Source organism: Dama dama, chromosome 28 (assembly GCF_033118175.1).
Source record: "Dama dama isolate Ldn47 chromosome 28, ASM3311817v1, whole genome shotgun sequence".
Lineage (NCBI taxonomy): Eukaryota > Metazoa > Chordata > Mammalia > Artiodactyla > Cervidae > Dama > Dama dama.
The window spans coordinates 29,461,452-29,477,867 of record NC_083708.1 but is presented as its reverse complement, the minus strand read 5'-3'; the positions used below and the strand labels follow the sequence as shown (position 1 = coordinate 29,477,867).

General features: G+C 35.1%; 1 protein-coding gene across 7 annotated transcripts in view; it reads right to left on the bottom strand.

Moving 5' to 3' along the window:
• TBC1D32 (TBC1 domain family member 32) overlaps positions 1 to 16,416 on the bottom strand; it is a 179,508-nt gene that overhangs the window by 31,088 nt on the left and 132,004 nt on the right. For 6 of the 7 annotated variants that reach the window (XM_061131943.1, XM_061131944.1, XM_061131945.1 and 3 more), the window contains 4 exons: positions 15,589 to 15,672; positions 4,339 to 4,408; positions 2,494 to 2,609; positions 1,387 to 1,541 (listed from right to left, as the gene is read on the bottom strand). In XM_061131943.1, the coding sequence (XP_060987926.1) occupies positions 1,387 to 1,541; positions 2,494 to 2,609; positions 4,339 to 4,408; positions 15,589 to 15,672 (425 nt within the window). The remainder of the gene's footprint in view (positions 1 to 1,386; positions 1,542 to 2,493; positions 2,610 to 4,338; positions 4,409 to 15,588; positions 15,673 to 16,416) is intronic. The other variant, XM_061131950.1, reaches the window with a different exon arrangement.

The following is a 16,416-nucleotide window of genomic DNA, read 5'->3' as shown; positions in this document are numbered from 1 at the left end:
ATATTACATATTATATGATGCTATCAAAACGGTTAATCTAATAAACTCAAAGCTATTAGAGTACTGCCTGATTTCAGTTGTAGGGGAAGAAATGCTATTAGAGCACATCACTCGTGTTAAAAGTAAAATAATGTGTCAGAAAAAAGGTTTAAAGAGTCAAAGCAGAAATGCAACTTTATAAAATTATAGTTAAAAGCAGTTCATTGGTGATGTCTGGCAGGGTCACAATCTGAACACTAAAGTAGAATACTTAAAACTAGTGGCATGTAGGTATCTTTTCAAAATACTTGACATGAAGGTGTGTGATGGACTTAAAGATTTTTTCTCTCTTTCATTTACAAACGTAAGGTTAAAAATTCTTTTGGTAAGCATTTTAAGATATTCTAAACCTTCATGTACAATTTAAAGAATTGTCCAAATTCTGGTTAACAGAAGGAAAATAGTTCCACTGATTGGAGAAAAGCTAGTACATACTCTTTTGTCTTTGGTTCCTCCTTTTATGTGAGCAAATTTCTAGTTACAGTTAAGTACAAGCAGGAGAAAGTCTTATGCAGGAATTGCATATAGCTATTTCAGACATAAAATTATAAAATTTTAACATTTAATGTATTCCTCAGTGCTTTGCTTTTATTTTTTTATCACAAATACCTATTTTAAGAGCATGTAATAAATGCTTTCATTTAACTTGACACAGATACTCTCTAGTCCCCTTAACAACTTATTCTTGGGTACTGTGTGACTCTGCTGTCCAAGTTCAGTCTGTCATGAAAAGCGTTAGCATGGCTTATAATGGACACTTGCCCCAAGTTGGAGGTCTTAAATGCAGTAAGTAAGTAAAACAAAATGCAGAATCATGAATAAATTAGTGATACACTTACCTCTAAACTAAACTTGGATCCCACAGAACTAGTAAAATCTTTAAATAAAAAAATACACTATAATACCTTAACCAAAACTCATCATAGATTGGCAAAATGTATATAAAATAAGTATGCTTTTCCTCTATACAATATGGATACAATTTCAACATATTTTATTTTCTTATACTATAATTTAACCAGAGATTATAACAAAGTAACAATAAAAATATCCATTCAAAGGTTTTCTATTTCTATATGGAATTTTCCAATTAAATGACAAGTTTAAAATTTAATAATGCACCATTATTAATCCTTCATTCAGTTATCATTAGGTAAGACAGCAAGTATTTGAGAAAATACCAAATGTGTATCTTCAAAACGAATCACTCAAAACTGCATTCAGATAGAAAATGAATATAGAGTATATAACACACTCTACAAATAAAATAATAAGATCCTATTGAATCTAAAGAGGATTATCCTTAGAATTTAAAACATTCCTATAAAACAGACTGAAAAGTCTTACAGAAACATGTAGTCTTGGCAACCAAAGGAAAGCTGAAGTCAGAAGCCTGGAGAACTGCTGAAGAAATTGGAATGTTTTGTCTTTGTCCCCCAACATTATGATGAACAAAGAAGATACAAACCAGTCATGGCCAGTGTGACTCCTCTGCAAGCAGACTAAAGGCACAGTTAAGGAACTTCTATAATATTTTATCTTACATGGTGAAATATCAGAACTCCGTAAATATTCATTTCCAGAATCTCTATCAAGAAAGATATTAATGATACTTAGCTCTCATTTTGTCTTCAACCAGCTTATAAGCTATTGATGTAAATGCCTGTGTGCATGCGCAGTTGTGTCTGACTCTTTGCCACCCCATGGACTGTAACCTGACAGGCTCCTCTTTTGCCATTTCCTTTTCCAGCAGATCTTCTCAACCCAGGGATCAAACCTGCATCTCTTGTGCCTCCTACATTGGCAGGCAGATTCTAAAATTAAACTTTATTAACAAAAAAACTACTTGCACAGTAACTAATTTAATATACTATTTGTTGACACGGCCAAAATCACCAGCAACTAGAAGAAAAAACTATGCGCTTTGTGGAAACACACTGTTCAAGTCATTAACACAACAGTACCATCCTTTCTCTAGATTAGGTTATCTGTTAAATTATTAGCATAATAAAGTATTTTAAAAGTCCACATATTTTTAGAATTCAGTAACGCACATGATTTGTATAAAGTTTTTTTTTTTCTTGAAGTCAAACTCTATTTCTGAAAGATAACCAATACAAATAAAATAAATGGATGTTTTATTTTTATTCTAGATTTACTAAATCTAGAGCATTATTTTGATTTACTAAACCTATTTTAAAGCTTCTCTATATATACCCAAAAATATGTTCTAATAACTATTCAAGATTTAATAAGGTTGAATTTAATAATTACAACTCAATCTAATAAAATACCTATTTAAAATAATAGAATAAAATACTATAAAAGATATAGCAAATCACTAATATAGGTTAAAGTATTATTTTCCTACAAATATTTTAAATTATTCCCTCCAAGAATTCTGAAAAGCATATGAAGAGAGTTAAAGTACTGTCAGTCATTTAGAAAGGATATGAAGAGAAGATTTTATAGAAGCTTGCTGCTGTTTCAGGAATCTCTCACAATGCTTCAAAACCAAGGTAAGATCATTTTCTGCACCATCTTTTAACAGGTTGAGGAACTTGCCATACCTAAATGTCATACATTAAATGTCCAGAAAACATACAAAATGAAAAATGTCAGGCCTTGCATAGTAAATTCATTTTTTAAAATTCATCAAACTGTAGTTCTCTTGAGATCTCATAGTTTTAAGTTTTCAAATTTCTACTTTTGGCGTAACTATTATACAGGGCACTCATGAATGAATAACACCCAATATATGGACCTGATAATTATGATATATCAGAATTTGCAGTATTCATCTGGTAAATACAATAACTTTAAAGAAAAATGAAGTAGTAGTGAAAGAATAAAACACAGATACTATAGATGAGTAGTAGAATATAAGCACTTTTTTCTTGAATTTAATCTACAACATGGAAGGCTGACAGGCTAGCTTGACAGAATGCTAAGTCTAGAAGCAATTTTAGGGTTCATTTAGTCCTGATTCTACATGAGCATGGCACTATTTTGGAAGTTTATGGGAATGTTTTTGTCTGCCACAGTGACTGGAGCACCACTGATACTTGATGAGTGACCGTCAGGAGGTTAGACATGGGACAGTCAGCCCTGCACAGTAAAAACTTATAAATGCCCTACCTATTATTTGTATAGATGAAAATTTTATTTATAATTATCTGAAATTAACTGCGCTTCATACAAAATCATAATATATTAGTCTTATTTATTATACACTGAACGAAACCAAGTGTAAGTTAGGGAAAGATAGTTCCTTCACTTTGCCTGAAGCCTTCCTAAGACTTGTCATCATTTTGCAAAGTCACTTTGCCAGTGGCAACCCTCTTATAATATTTTAACACCAAAATAAAACTCATCTCCATTTGTAGCTGCCCCGCAGCTACAATGATTCACAGGTGCCAGCTATGTCTCATTCTGTAGCTGTATGTAAACATTTCATTATAAATCACTTTCCGATTACGTCTTAACAATAAGACATCATGCTGAATTAAAAAAATATGTGACTAGCTTGCTCATATTATCTATGGATTCCATTTGAGAATGGAAATAAGGTCATTACAGTATAAAAGGCAGGTATAGGGTCACAAAACATAATCAGTGGGTTATATACCCTATGTGATAAAGGTGGATGTGCTAGAATCACTATCATAGTTTTTATTATAATGTTATGGATTTACAGTCTTTTTTAAAAACTTTCACATGCATCTTTTTTATACTTAATTCTGAAGATGATCCAACAGAACAGATAGAATGGGCGTGTCAAGATCCCCATTTAATTATGAAGAGCTCATAGCTTAACTCCCAGTCCGTTTAGCTTGTCCATTTCTTTTGAAAAGTATAATTTGAGCATGAAAAATTCAAACTACTATAATTTATTTATTCTGCTTTTACTTATGCATCTGTCATTAAGATACTTTTATACTCATAACTATAGTTATAGCCTGAAAATAAAAACTAATCATATTTTCGCAAGTGGTATAATTGTGCTACCAATATGCTGATACTTAAAATGTTTTTTGGAAAAAACCTGATCGTCATAGAGACTTAAATATGCTGTAATTAGCCTCTGAAATAATAATGAACCATAACTGATTTACCTGCAGGGGTAATTTAACCATGTGCCAATATCCTCAAAACAAAGTTATCATTTTTTTGAATGATAAACTCTGCATTTAAACCATACAAAATAGTTGATTGTTAACTTAAATATTATGAAGCACATATTAGCTAGATAAAAACAAATTCTAGAAATGCACAGGGAGATATTTCCCTATAATATACCTGACAGTCATTTTAATGCCAAGCTGTTGCACAGATGAAAGACTTTCATTCTTCACATTTGCATCAGTAGCTAAAAACAATAGAACACTGGGTTATAAAAATGTATAAAACTCTGCATAATAATCACATTTTAATTGAAAATTGATGAAAGCAATATTTTTACATATTTTAATGTGAATCTTCAAAACACACTGATGAATCCTGTTCTTGTAAGAGCTGTCAGTTACATTTTTCAAAAAAATTAACAGGAAACCTTTTACAAAATAGTTTTTCTCCTATAAAAAAGCATTTAAAAATATATTAAATACAAAACAAATAATCATAGTTTTCAAGCAATCTACTTTTACTTGGTTCTCCAAACACAAAAGTCATAACACAAAAATGGTCTAGAATATTGTATTTTCATCAAGCAATGCATATATAAGATTCTGAATTATGTAAGTATGGCTGTTTACATCTTAAATATTTAAATGGTCAGTGTCAGAAAGGAATAATTGGTATTATTCTACTTAAAATGTACTGCAATTTACAAAGGTGGACTGGACAAGTTTATTCCTACATGTAGATATTCTTGATAGAGTATAAATTGTGGTCATCTTCCAAAAGTGAAAAAGGGGGTGTACAGTACAGAGGACTGTACAGGATAGGCTGAAAGTTTGGACTGGTCTTTGACAACAATGGATGACCAAATTAAAACTGAACAGTCAAAAGCATCACTAGATAGCAAGGAGGGTCTAGCTGAAACTTTCAGTTTTGGGTTGACAAAACTATAGCGTGTATACACATGTGTGTGCACATACATACACACACACACATAAGTAAGGGAACTGCCAAGAATCACAAATTTACCTAGTGACAGATCTAGGTTTTCTGAATTCTGTATCAGCAGTTGTTTTTTTTTTTTCCTATTACACACTGGTACATCTTATATTAACAATACACCTACTTCACTCATGAATTTATTGCTTGCTTTTAATAAATCCCTTCTTATAAAGTAGGTGTGGAGCACCATGCTAGAATCTATAAGGGATAAGAGATTAAATCATACATTATGACCTAACAGAACTTTCTATATAGTGTCAGAGATAAAATTTGTATATAGAAAATTCAGATAAAGATGTTTTAAAGTGCAAAGTGGAACAAAAATGATACAGGTGAAGAATTATGTGAATTCATAAGAAGAAGAGATTAGGAAGAATTGGCATTAAAACTTAATTTTAAAATATAGGTAGACAAGATGTAGAGAGATATGTACAAATAATTAAATATCACTGTTATCAACTATCTACTCTTTAAAGCAATAATAATTCATCTTTCTGCACTCCTGGTAAAGGTAACCTACTTCTAGTTTGCCAAGGACTTGCACAGAGCTAGTACTTAAGTCTCAAGCCCTTAGGAACCTCTCACAGTCCTGGGCAAACCAGACTGATAGGTCAACTACCTAGCCTAGAGGGATAATTTCTTAAACAAAAATAAATAACAATTTTAAAAAATAAGTGTCTGTTAATTTCTTGATAAACTACATCTGATTTATACTTATTTTGATCAGAATACAGTCTTAGCAATATTGCTAAATTTCATAATGATAGCAATTAAGCTACAGTTTATATAGCTAGGAATCCTTTGCTACTTATAACCGTTATGGTGATGGTAGATGAACCTCTGCATCTAGGGAAGAAGGATACCACTTCTGCACTTCTCCTAGCAAGAGGCTGAGCAAGGAAGACTACTCAATGTTTTCTACAGGTATTTGAAATTAGAGTGAAAATGGTATTCACCAACAATGCTTTGCATTAATTACAGGGCTATGAGGTACTCTATGTCTCCAGTAGAGAAAAATAACCAATATACAAGGAGAGACATAGAATAGCCTTTTTAAAATTCAGCCATAATTTAAACACAGCTTTTCTAATGTCCACTACAACACAATCAGGTTAAACTCATTTGGGTAGTTACCAGGAAGTTCTTCTTGTTTCAGTACTTAAATCTGCTCCTGGTGAATCTACATTTCATGATTAATTATATTTTAGTTCCTTAAGTTTAAATAATGCAAAATTTAGTGCTATAGTGTTGGTGACAGTGGCTGATACTGCAAAGTTTATATAGTTTCAATAAAATAAACATTTACTTTATATATTCCTGTAGCCACGGAACAGACCTACATATCAACTATCATAATGACAAGAGTGATACACATAAACTACTACCAGAACAATTTTAATTTAGATTAGATAAAACTTAGCATTCTAGTACACAAAAAATTAGGTTATTAAGCCTAAGAAATGTTATTAACATGTAAATTTGTGTGCTTATAATATTAATACTACTGATGTTTCCCTTCTGGAAAGTATAACACATATAGATAACTTAATAATAGAGGAGGAGAGTTAGAGGGCAATCCCTCTAATGAAGGGTGCAAAGAAAGGGCATTCCCGATGTCATGAAATCTATAGGTCAGGGTACCATCTACCAGAAGATGCTAATCTCTAGTACAGTGAAGAATGGAATAAAGTTAAGAATCAAGGTGAGAGAATCTGCTCCAGAAGACTGTGCCACTGAATATTATATGATGTTTGGGTTCTAAGTTTTTCCTTATGGAAGAATAGAGTCTTTCCAAAGTGGTCAAGCTGTCAGCCTGAGATGTCAGATAAGTTTCCTGACGTTGTAGGAATAATTTTCCAGGTCTATTTCCTCTCAAAGCTTATGATTCTGTATCTTCAAAGTAAAAACTTAACTCTACATTTCAACAGATAATAGTTTCCAATTATGGCTGTATATTAAAATCCTGAGGAGCATTTTAAAAGTAAAAATAAATACTCTCTCCAGACTACTGAATGAGACTCCTGAAGGTGAATGAGACCTGAGGGTGACTGTCCAGTCATTTGTTTATTTAAAGACCTCTACAGCTTACTTCTATGCACTGAGTTGAAATCCACACTTAAAGAAGTAAAACAGAACTTTAGAGATAGTTTCAATTGGACAGTTATAGCTTGCTACACAAATTTTATTTTAAAGAAGGTACCAGTTAAATCTCCAAAAAGATTTTTAAAGGAGAATATATGAGTTATTAAGCAAAACAAACATCACATATCCACTCAAACAATTACTAGGATGATAAAGATTTAGGTGACTTCAGAGTGAATAAAATTTCACTGAACATTTCTTTTAGTAGGACGTAAGTCAGAAAATGCTTTATGGGTATATATCTAAAAAGAAGCTTCAATTTAATTTGTATTTGACATACAATATGACAACCCGACAAGCAGAAATGGATCTTGGACCACAAAAGTTGAGTGAAATAATCTTTGTTACACTTAACTTGGACTAAATACGATTTATGAACCAGGAATTAAAATCTTCAGAAATAAAATGGAGCAAAATGATTAACTGAAATTTAATGATAAAAACAGATGTATTCAGGGGTCCCTGATACACCGCTGGCAACCAGTGCTTTACTGAAATGTGCATAATAGTGTGTGATACATAGCAATAAGTGATACATTGCTTATTAAACACCAAGAGGATGAATGAGTTGAATGAAGAAATGAATGAACAAACATGTAATGAACAATAAAAACTGTGCTTTACATATCAAACTAAAAGCTAGGTGGAGATGGAAATAGATATGAATTTAACATTTTTTTTCTGTATATTGAAATCAAGAAACAAAAGGATAATATAACTCCCATTTCCCAGAGTCACTGCAAAGCATAACAAAGTAAGTTACTGAATAAAGGTCAATCAACCAATGACACCGATAGCATTAGACTTACCCTACTTACTCATCAATGCCTAATTCATTCTCAGCAGTTAACTATTTGCAATAACCAATCATTTCAATTACAAATATAATAATCTCAGAACAAAATGAGTTGAAAAAATTAATGTTGACTGAAATTACTCACTGTGGTAATACATACTGTTCTACTTTTAATACAGAAAGCTAGCATACAGAGCAGGGGTAGACGAAATTAAATCTATTTTGTAGGGTACAGTTCCGGCCTGGCAGAAAAGGAAAGACGACCTCAACAGAAGTAGGTTACCTTTACTCAGGCAAGGAGGGGCGACAGTCGGCCTGACGACCAGGCTGAGCGCCGAGAGGGATCAGAGAGGCTTCATACTTACAGGGAGGTTTGTGGAAGCGATAAGGGAAATGTTAATCAGGCAGGATATTTTGAGTATTCTTTTGTTGAGATGACATTTGTAGTTGGGCAGGGGATGATAAGTCTTCTAGGCAGGTGAAGGGGGTGTAAAGTTCCCGGACAGGGGGTGATAAGTCTTCTGGGCAGGTGTAGGGGGTGGAAGGTTGTTGGACAGGGGTTGATAAGTTCCAGATAGATGCAACTGGCCTGGAGCATCAGGGTGGAACTAAAATTCTGTTTTGTTTTCTCCAAAGTTAGATGACTCAGCAAGGGGCCTTTGAGACTGTTGTTCTCTTTTCTAGGCCCAAAAGACTCCTTCATATTTTGCTGGGCACTTGGCTAGTAGTGAGAAACTAAACAAATTTTCTGGAGAAGGAAAATGGCAACCCACTCCAATATTCTTGCCTAGACAATCCCGTGGACAGAGGAGCCTGGTGAGCTGCTGTCCATAGGGTTGCACAGAGTTGGATACAAGTGAAGCGACTTAACATGTGTGCATGCACTAGAGAAGGAAATGGCAACCCACTCCAGTGTTCCTGCCTGGAGAATCCCAGGGACGGGGGAGCCTGGTGGGCTGCCGTCTATGGGGTCGCACAGAGTTGGACACAACTTGAAGTGATTTAGCAGCAACAGCAGCAAACAAATTTTCAGAAGAGTAAAGCACATCTCCACTGGATAACAAATCCAGTATTAGAAAAGCTGTTACAGTGTGACTGTTTACTGACTATCCTGAAAGCCCTGCTATATCAATAGCAGAGCCAGAAAACTTTTACTTCTAAAGAAACCAACAACCAGTCCATTTCCTCATGCCTTCTTCTTTCCTCAAAGTAAGCCTGAAGGTTCTGTACCTTCTTTTTTAATATGGGGTTGCTATCTATCCATTTTATTCCATTTTTACTGCCATAAAATTTAATCCCTTATGACCAGTAAGCTAGTGTTAAGTGTCTCAGTCCCTAACTTACGTGTGTTAAATCACTTCAGTCACGTCCGACTCTTTGCGAACCCATGGACTGTAGACAACCAGGCTCCTCTGTCCATGGGGATTCTCCAGGCGAAAATACTGGAGTGGATTGCCATGCCCTCCTCAGGGGATCTTCCCCACCCAGGGACTGAACCCGCATCTCCTGTGGCTCCTGCACTGAGGCAGATTCTTTACCACTGAGTTACCAGGGAAGCTTGACTAATATAATTAGCATTATTTGGAAAAAAGTATTATTCTTTTCCATGTCATTGATTACACAATTGCCCTTGCCTGCAAGACTCTTCCCCTTTCCTATTTCTTTCAGCTGTCACACCCCAGGAGGCAGTTCTATCATTGTTTTTTCTTTTAATCTTCCACTATGATATTAGTCAACACTGCTCACTCTTTCCATTGAATACCTATGGCATTACCACACAATCCCTCATTTGACAAATCTCAATTCAAAAGCTAACTTAAACGTTCTGGCACATTGCCTGAAACAAAGTATCCAGCTGAGAAATGTCAGTTTTCCATTTCTTTATACTTTCTATTTACCATGTGCTGCAAATTACTTTAATTCACCATTTTAGATACATGCCCTATTTGCCCCCTCCTTGTGGACAGGGTCATTCATATTATATACTTCTCCTTGTGATTATCTAGCACACTCACAAATATCCTCCATAAAAGTAAGACAGAAAAGAGCATATTTGCTGAATATCCAAAGAAAGCAAAATGGACATTTAACTGTACATAATAAATTTAAAAATAATTTAATAATCAAACGGTGAAACAATGCAAAGTTCCCTGATATTTTCCCAAAATTTTATTTAACATAAAGAGAAAAAGGATAAAATTGAAATATTTACCACCCTGAAAGGATTACTTAATTTATCATTTCAAAGAAGCTATTATAGAAGGAAAAATCTCCAACACGTTCCAAGAAAATGAGCTGACAAACAGTTAACGTCTGTTAGGACTTGGAAAGGCACCTGTGTGGAGTTACAAACTGCAAGTGCGCAGAACTTTTATCTGTTTGTTCTCTCCTCTTTCTTTAAGGGGATAAACAGCCAAACTAATTTGATTTTTCCAGATTTGCAAATTTTATAATGGATTGAAATCCTGAGGGAGCTAACAACAGATGGATGACTGTGTTATTCTAATTTCAGCTACCTTAGGGTTTAGCAAGCTGTCATTTTTAAAAAGCCAATCAATTTCTCATTTCAAGAAACATGAAAAAAACACTAAATATATCTATCCAGCGTCTGCTTTGAAACATCTTTTATATCAAAACATGGTTTTTGTTTACTTAAAGTAAATAGAGTAAAATTTTGTAATTGCAAACCATTGTTTCACTAGCCAAAAAATTAATGATAAAGAATGAGGATATCTAAAGCCATGAGAAGAAAGCAATACTAGCAACAAGCTTAGCATATATCATAATAATAAATAGTAATCAATCAACAGGAAGCCACTTTATTTTCATTCATTCTCTAAAACACCAGTGGATAGTTGTTTACCTGGAGCCTTTTAAGAATTTAAATTCACATTCAGGGTTTATCTGCCTAGATAATAGGCTTCGCCAGTGGCTCAGTGGTAAAGAATCTGCCTGCAATGCAGGAGACACAGGAGACGTGGGTTCAGTCCCTGGGTGGGGAAGATCCCCTGGAGCAGGAAATGGCAATCCACTCCGATATTCTTGCCTGGGAAATCTCATGGACAGAGGAGCCTGGTGGCTACAGTCCATGGGGTCACAGAGAGTTAGACACAACTTAGTGACTAAACAACAACTGCCTAGATAATACATTCAGTAAAGCCAACATCTGAGATCTCCCTCATCATAATTTAGAAATATAACAGAGGATTGTAAATGCTTGCACACTGAGCAATCAGCCTTGTTGAATATTTAGATAGCATACACAACATAATGTTAATTTTAGATTATCTGCAGAACATATAACCCAATAGAACAATGTACCAAAGAGAGCTGTAGAATTTGAAGATTATCATACTGAAGATAGCCCCTCTGGCCATTCAAATTTCCATGATTACCCCTTGTTACTTATTTCCTCTCTTACAGACTTGATCATTAATCCCTGTATGTTTCTCACATACTTTTTCAGGTTTGTTTATAAAGTTGTAATTTCTTCACAGAGGCTTTTCTTCAAAATTTTCTTCATTAGTCCTATTTTCTTCCCTCTGAATCTCAGTTTCCTGGTTTTTAAATGTGATGATTACACACCTGCTCTCAGAGAGTACACATGACCTTTGAACAATCTAAGGGTTAGGGCGCCAATCCCATGCAGCAGGTAAAAATTCAAGTATAACTTTACAATTGGCCTTCCATATCCTCAGCTCTACATCCATGGATTCAGCAAACCATGGATTTGGTGGTACTGTGGTAGGTATTTATTGGAAAAAAAAATCTGCATGCTGAACCCCCACAGTTCAAAATCATGTTGTTTAAGGGTAGTTACAGGGTTGAACAATATAATGCACATCAGATGCCTCAGTGCATTACTTCACTCACAAGCAGGAATCAAGTTATCAGTTCTCTTCATCTACCTTAATTTCTGTTTTATTCTACCTAGTGTTTTCCTCTAATTTCTTTGCTTTCATTTTCTTAAGATCATTTTTATCCATTTCCCAAATTTGCATTAGATGTCACTATGATTTAATTAGGTATATGTGTATTTGTAAATCCCAACAGATTTAGAATTGTTATACAGATGTACTGTGAGAACATAGATGTTATGTAACGGTATGTATAATTAATCTAACAAATATCTCAAGCACTATATTAAAGATAAAGAGACATTTGAGACTAATGAAATAATTTAAATTAGCCATATGTGTGTTCAGTTGTTCAGTTGTGTCCAGCTCTTTGTGACCCCACGGACCCACCAGGCTCCTCTGACCATGAAATTTCCAAGGCAAGAATACTGGAGTGGGTTGCCATTTCCTTCTCCAGGGGATCTCTCCAACCCAGGGAGCAAATCTGGGTCTCCTGCACTGCAGGCAGCTTCTTTACTAACTGGGCCACCAGGGAAGCACATGTGATAAACATCAGATTGGTAGTTTAAGACGAATGCTACAGGAGCACAGAGGAGGGACTTGTGCTTGGGATTAAGAGGGAAGGTGACATTCCAGCTGCAACTTTACAGTACTTGGACATTATCACACGGGTGTCGTGAGGAAGAAAGCTTATCCAGAAAACACTAGGAGCACAACAGGTTCAATGATACAAATGCACAGCATGTGTTTGGACAGTGATGAATAATAGAGTTAAAAAAAATAAGTAACCCAGACTGAGAATGTATCTTTAAAATTTTCTTTCTATGGAGATTTGAAACATTATGTCTAACTTGAATAAATGCATATTTGAAGGATGGTTTCTTCAGCAAACAGAAAAGTCATGTTACTTTTATGAGGAAGAGGGGCAATATCCTATGATGATCTATTACTGTGAATCTAGGCTACCTCTCTGCTTTCTTCACAGTGTTTTCACTTACTGGATATTCACCTTTGGGAAATTTCAGTTCTTACCCCTACCTCAACCTTTACATAGTTACTAAATTAATTATCCTAAGGTACAGATGAATCAAGTAAAGCTTCTGGTCCAAAATCTTATACGTTTTCATTTTTAATAGGCAATAGAGTAAATCAAATTCATTGATACAGTATACAAAGCGCTTATCCTTCATTCCATTCTTTCCTTTATTTGTAAAACAATTACTGACATTGTTACTCTAGGTGCAGAGGACAAGACCAGTAAGACATGGAAGCTACCCTACAGGAGTGCGCTGCCACATGAAGAGTCAGACATTAAGTCAGAATATGAGAAAAACAGGACAAAGAGATGTATATTAGCTTTATACAGTAAGCTGAAGATATAGTAATTTGTATTTTCAACCCGTACCTTCCCCCTAAATTCTACATTCCAAACAGCCAACATGTACAGAGCACGTCTACTTAAATGTGTAACAAGTATTCAAAATATAACAAAAAGCAAGCTCCTAGTCTCCTCTCTGAACCTTATTCTTCACACATTCTTCTCTATCTCAGTGTTTGATAATCCACCCTTCCAGTGGCTCAGAGCAATAATTTAGGTCTTTGACTCCTCTCTTTCTCACCCTATCTTCAGTTAGCCTATTCTGTTAGCCTATTCTGTTGGTCCTATTTTCAAAATATACCTAGAATCCGTGTGTGTGTTTGTGTGTGTGTGTGTGTTAGTCGCTCAGTCGTGTCCGACTTTTTGCAACTCCATGGACTGTAGCCCAGCAGGCTCCTCTGTCTATGGGATTCTCCAGGCAAGTATACTGGAGTGGGTTGCCATTTCCTTCTCCAGGGGATCTTCCTGATCCAGGGATCGAACTTGGGTCTCCTGCATTGGAGGTGTACTGTACGCTTTACCGTCTGAGCTAGAATCCAAGTACTTCTGACCAGCTCCACTGACCTCCTCATCCAAGCCATTGCCAATTCTCATCATTATCTTTTCAACAGCCTCCTAACTCATCTTCCTTGTTCTTCAGTCTTTTCCCAATACAGCAGGCACAGTGATATTTTAAAAATGTAAATCTGAGGATGTCACTCCTATGTTCAAGATTCTGCAATAACTTTAAAATCCCTCTATCAGGGTTTCCCCAGAAGTCCAGTGGTCAAGACTCTGTGCTTTCATTGCCGAGGATGCAGATTCAATGTCTGGTCAGGGAACTAAGATTCCACAAGTTATGCAGTGTGCCCCCATCTGCCCCTCACCCCCATATCATCCTCTCCTAACTTCAACACCAAAAATTCTCCCCCGTACTCTTTTTGAGCTATACCAGTCTCCTTCCTAGTCAATTGCTGGAATTTTCTTCCTCTGAAAACATTCATATATCTTTCTGCCAACTACTGCTGGCCCAAACACTATTTAACATCGGAACCCCCAGCAGCCACCAGCACTCCCTAGATCCCTTCCCTGCTGTGTATTTCTCACTTACCACCATACCACTTGACATGCTGGATATTTTACTTATCTACTGTCTATCTTCCAATAAAAAGGTAAACTCTATCAAGGCAAGACTTTTTTTCTCTCTTTTGTTCAGATATGTCCAAGTGCTTTGGGCAATTCTATTATATGGTAGAGGAAAATATCAATTTGCTGAATAAATGAATGTGTATCTGGAGAAGAGAGGGTGAGGCTGGCAATGCTAATAGTTTAGTGTTCCTGAAAAACAAATGAGGCATGGAGAAAAGGGGATGATGCTAGAGAAGAAAGAAGAAGAGTAACCTAAGGCCTTGGGTGTCATGATAAGAATCTTTAACTGTATGCAGTGGTCAAGGGTAAACTTCTAAAAGGTAAAGGAATGAACAGGTCAGATTTACACTTCATATATATGTCATTCTGAAAGCAACGTAAAGAATACTTCTGAATAAAAAATGAGACTCCAATTAGAAAAATGAGGTAAAGACAATGTTGCAATAACCAACCAAGAAGTAACGGTGGTTTAAACTAACATAAAGAGGAGAGATAGAGGTAAGGGGACAAATTTGAAATATATTAAGAACATAGAATATGATTTGCTGACTAGGCAGGAACCTGGTTTAGATGGACAGATGATTGCACTGCCCACCAAAATAGTGTAGGTGGAGGAAGTATCTCAATGAGGTATGATAAAGTAATGCTCTTGTTGGACATTTTGAGCCTGAGGGTTCTTTAGCACATTCAGGTGATGTTTACCTATCAAGCATCTGGAAATATGAAAATGAAGTTTACAGATATTTGAGTAGAAGAGATAAACTTAGAATTCATCAATATATAAGGTATGCAAAATAAAACAGCACAAACAGATGAGATCACTAGGAGACAGTGGATAAAAACTGAAGAATGGAAGATACCTCCATAAGGAAAAACAAATTTCAATGGGTAGACAGAAAAAAGAAAAAAAGAGTTAACAACAACAACAAAAAAGCTAGAAAGTAACTAGGAAAGCCAGACATTTGCACAGAAGAGACCAGGAGATATCTGGAATGTACGTAACACAAAGTGAGAGATTTTAAGGATGGAAACCCTTGTGTATGTTTGCATCTAATTACACTTTTCTATGAAACATTATCTATTTGCATACCAAGCACTTTCCAAAATTCAAAATGTTTAAATTGTACCTGTATATTCCACTGAAGGGAAGTAGCATTCAGATGGGCTTTCAGAAAGATGAAGTACAAATTTTTCAAGTAATTCTACTAAAGCTGTAATAAACAAGAGAATAATTAGGATATTAAAGGTCAAGAATCATACATGATACTGTATCTCTAAATCACAGACCAGTAGGTAAAAATCATTAGAACTTCTTCACAGTTGTGCTCTTGAGAGAGGCCAATTCAAAACATATCGTTTTAATATTCACAACAATCTTTCCAATGTAAATTAAATTTTAAATAGCTTCACTGCAAACCTATTCAATGTGAAACTGGAAAAGAACCATCTGTTATCTTTAGATCCTCTAAGGATTACTTCAGAATTTTCTAAATGACTTCAATTCAGAAAAAAAATTATCACAAATTAGGCTATAATATCTTTCCATCATTATTCACACATGCAGAAAAAACATCACATGAACTTCAAGACCAGAATCAATGCATAGCTCACATCCCTTTCAAAAGCACGTTTTATATGTTTTATATACTTGACAACAGACGTTATCTGTTCAGGGTAAACAGATCAAAGGTAAGACAGGCAGGACTTGGAAAGAGGGAGGGATGAATAGACAGAGCAGAGAATTTCTAGGGCAGTGAAACTCTTTCGTAAGTCACTACAGTGGTGGATACATGTCATCATTATGACATTTGTCAAAATTCATAGAATGTGAAACATCAAGAGTGAACCCTAATGTAAACTATGGATTCTTGATGATAATGACATGTCAATGTCAATGCAGTCTCATCAGTTGTAACAAGTATACCACTCTGGTATGAGATGTTAGTTGGGGAGGT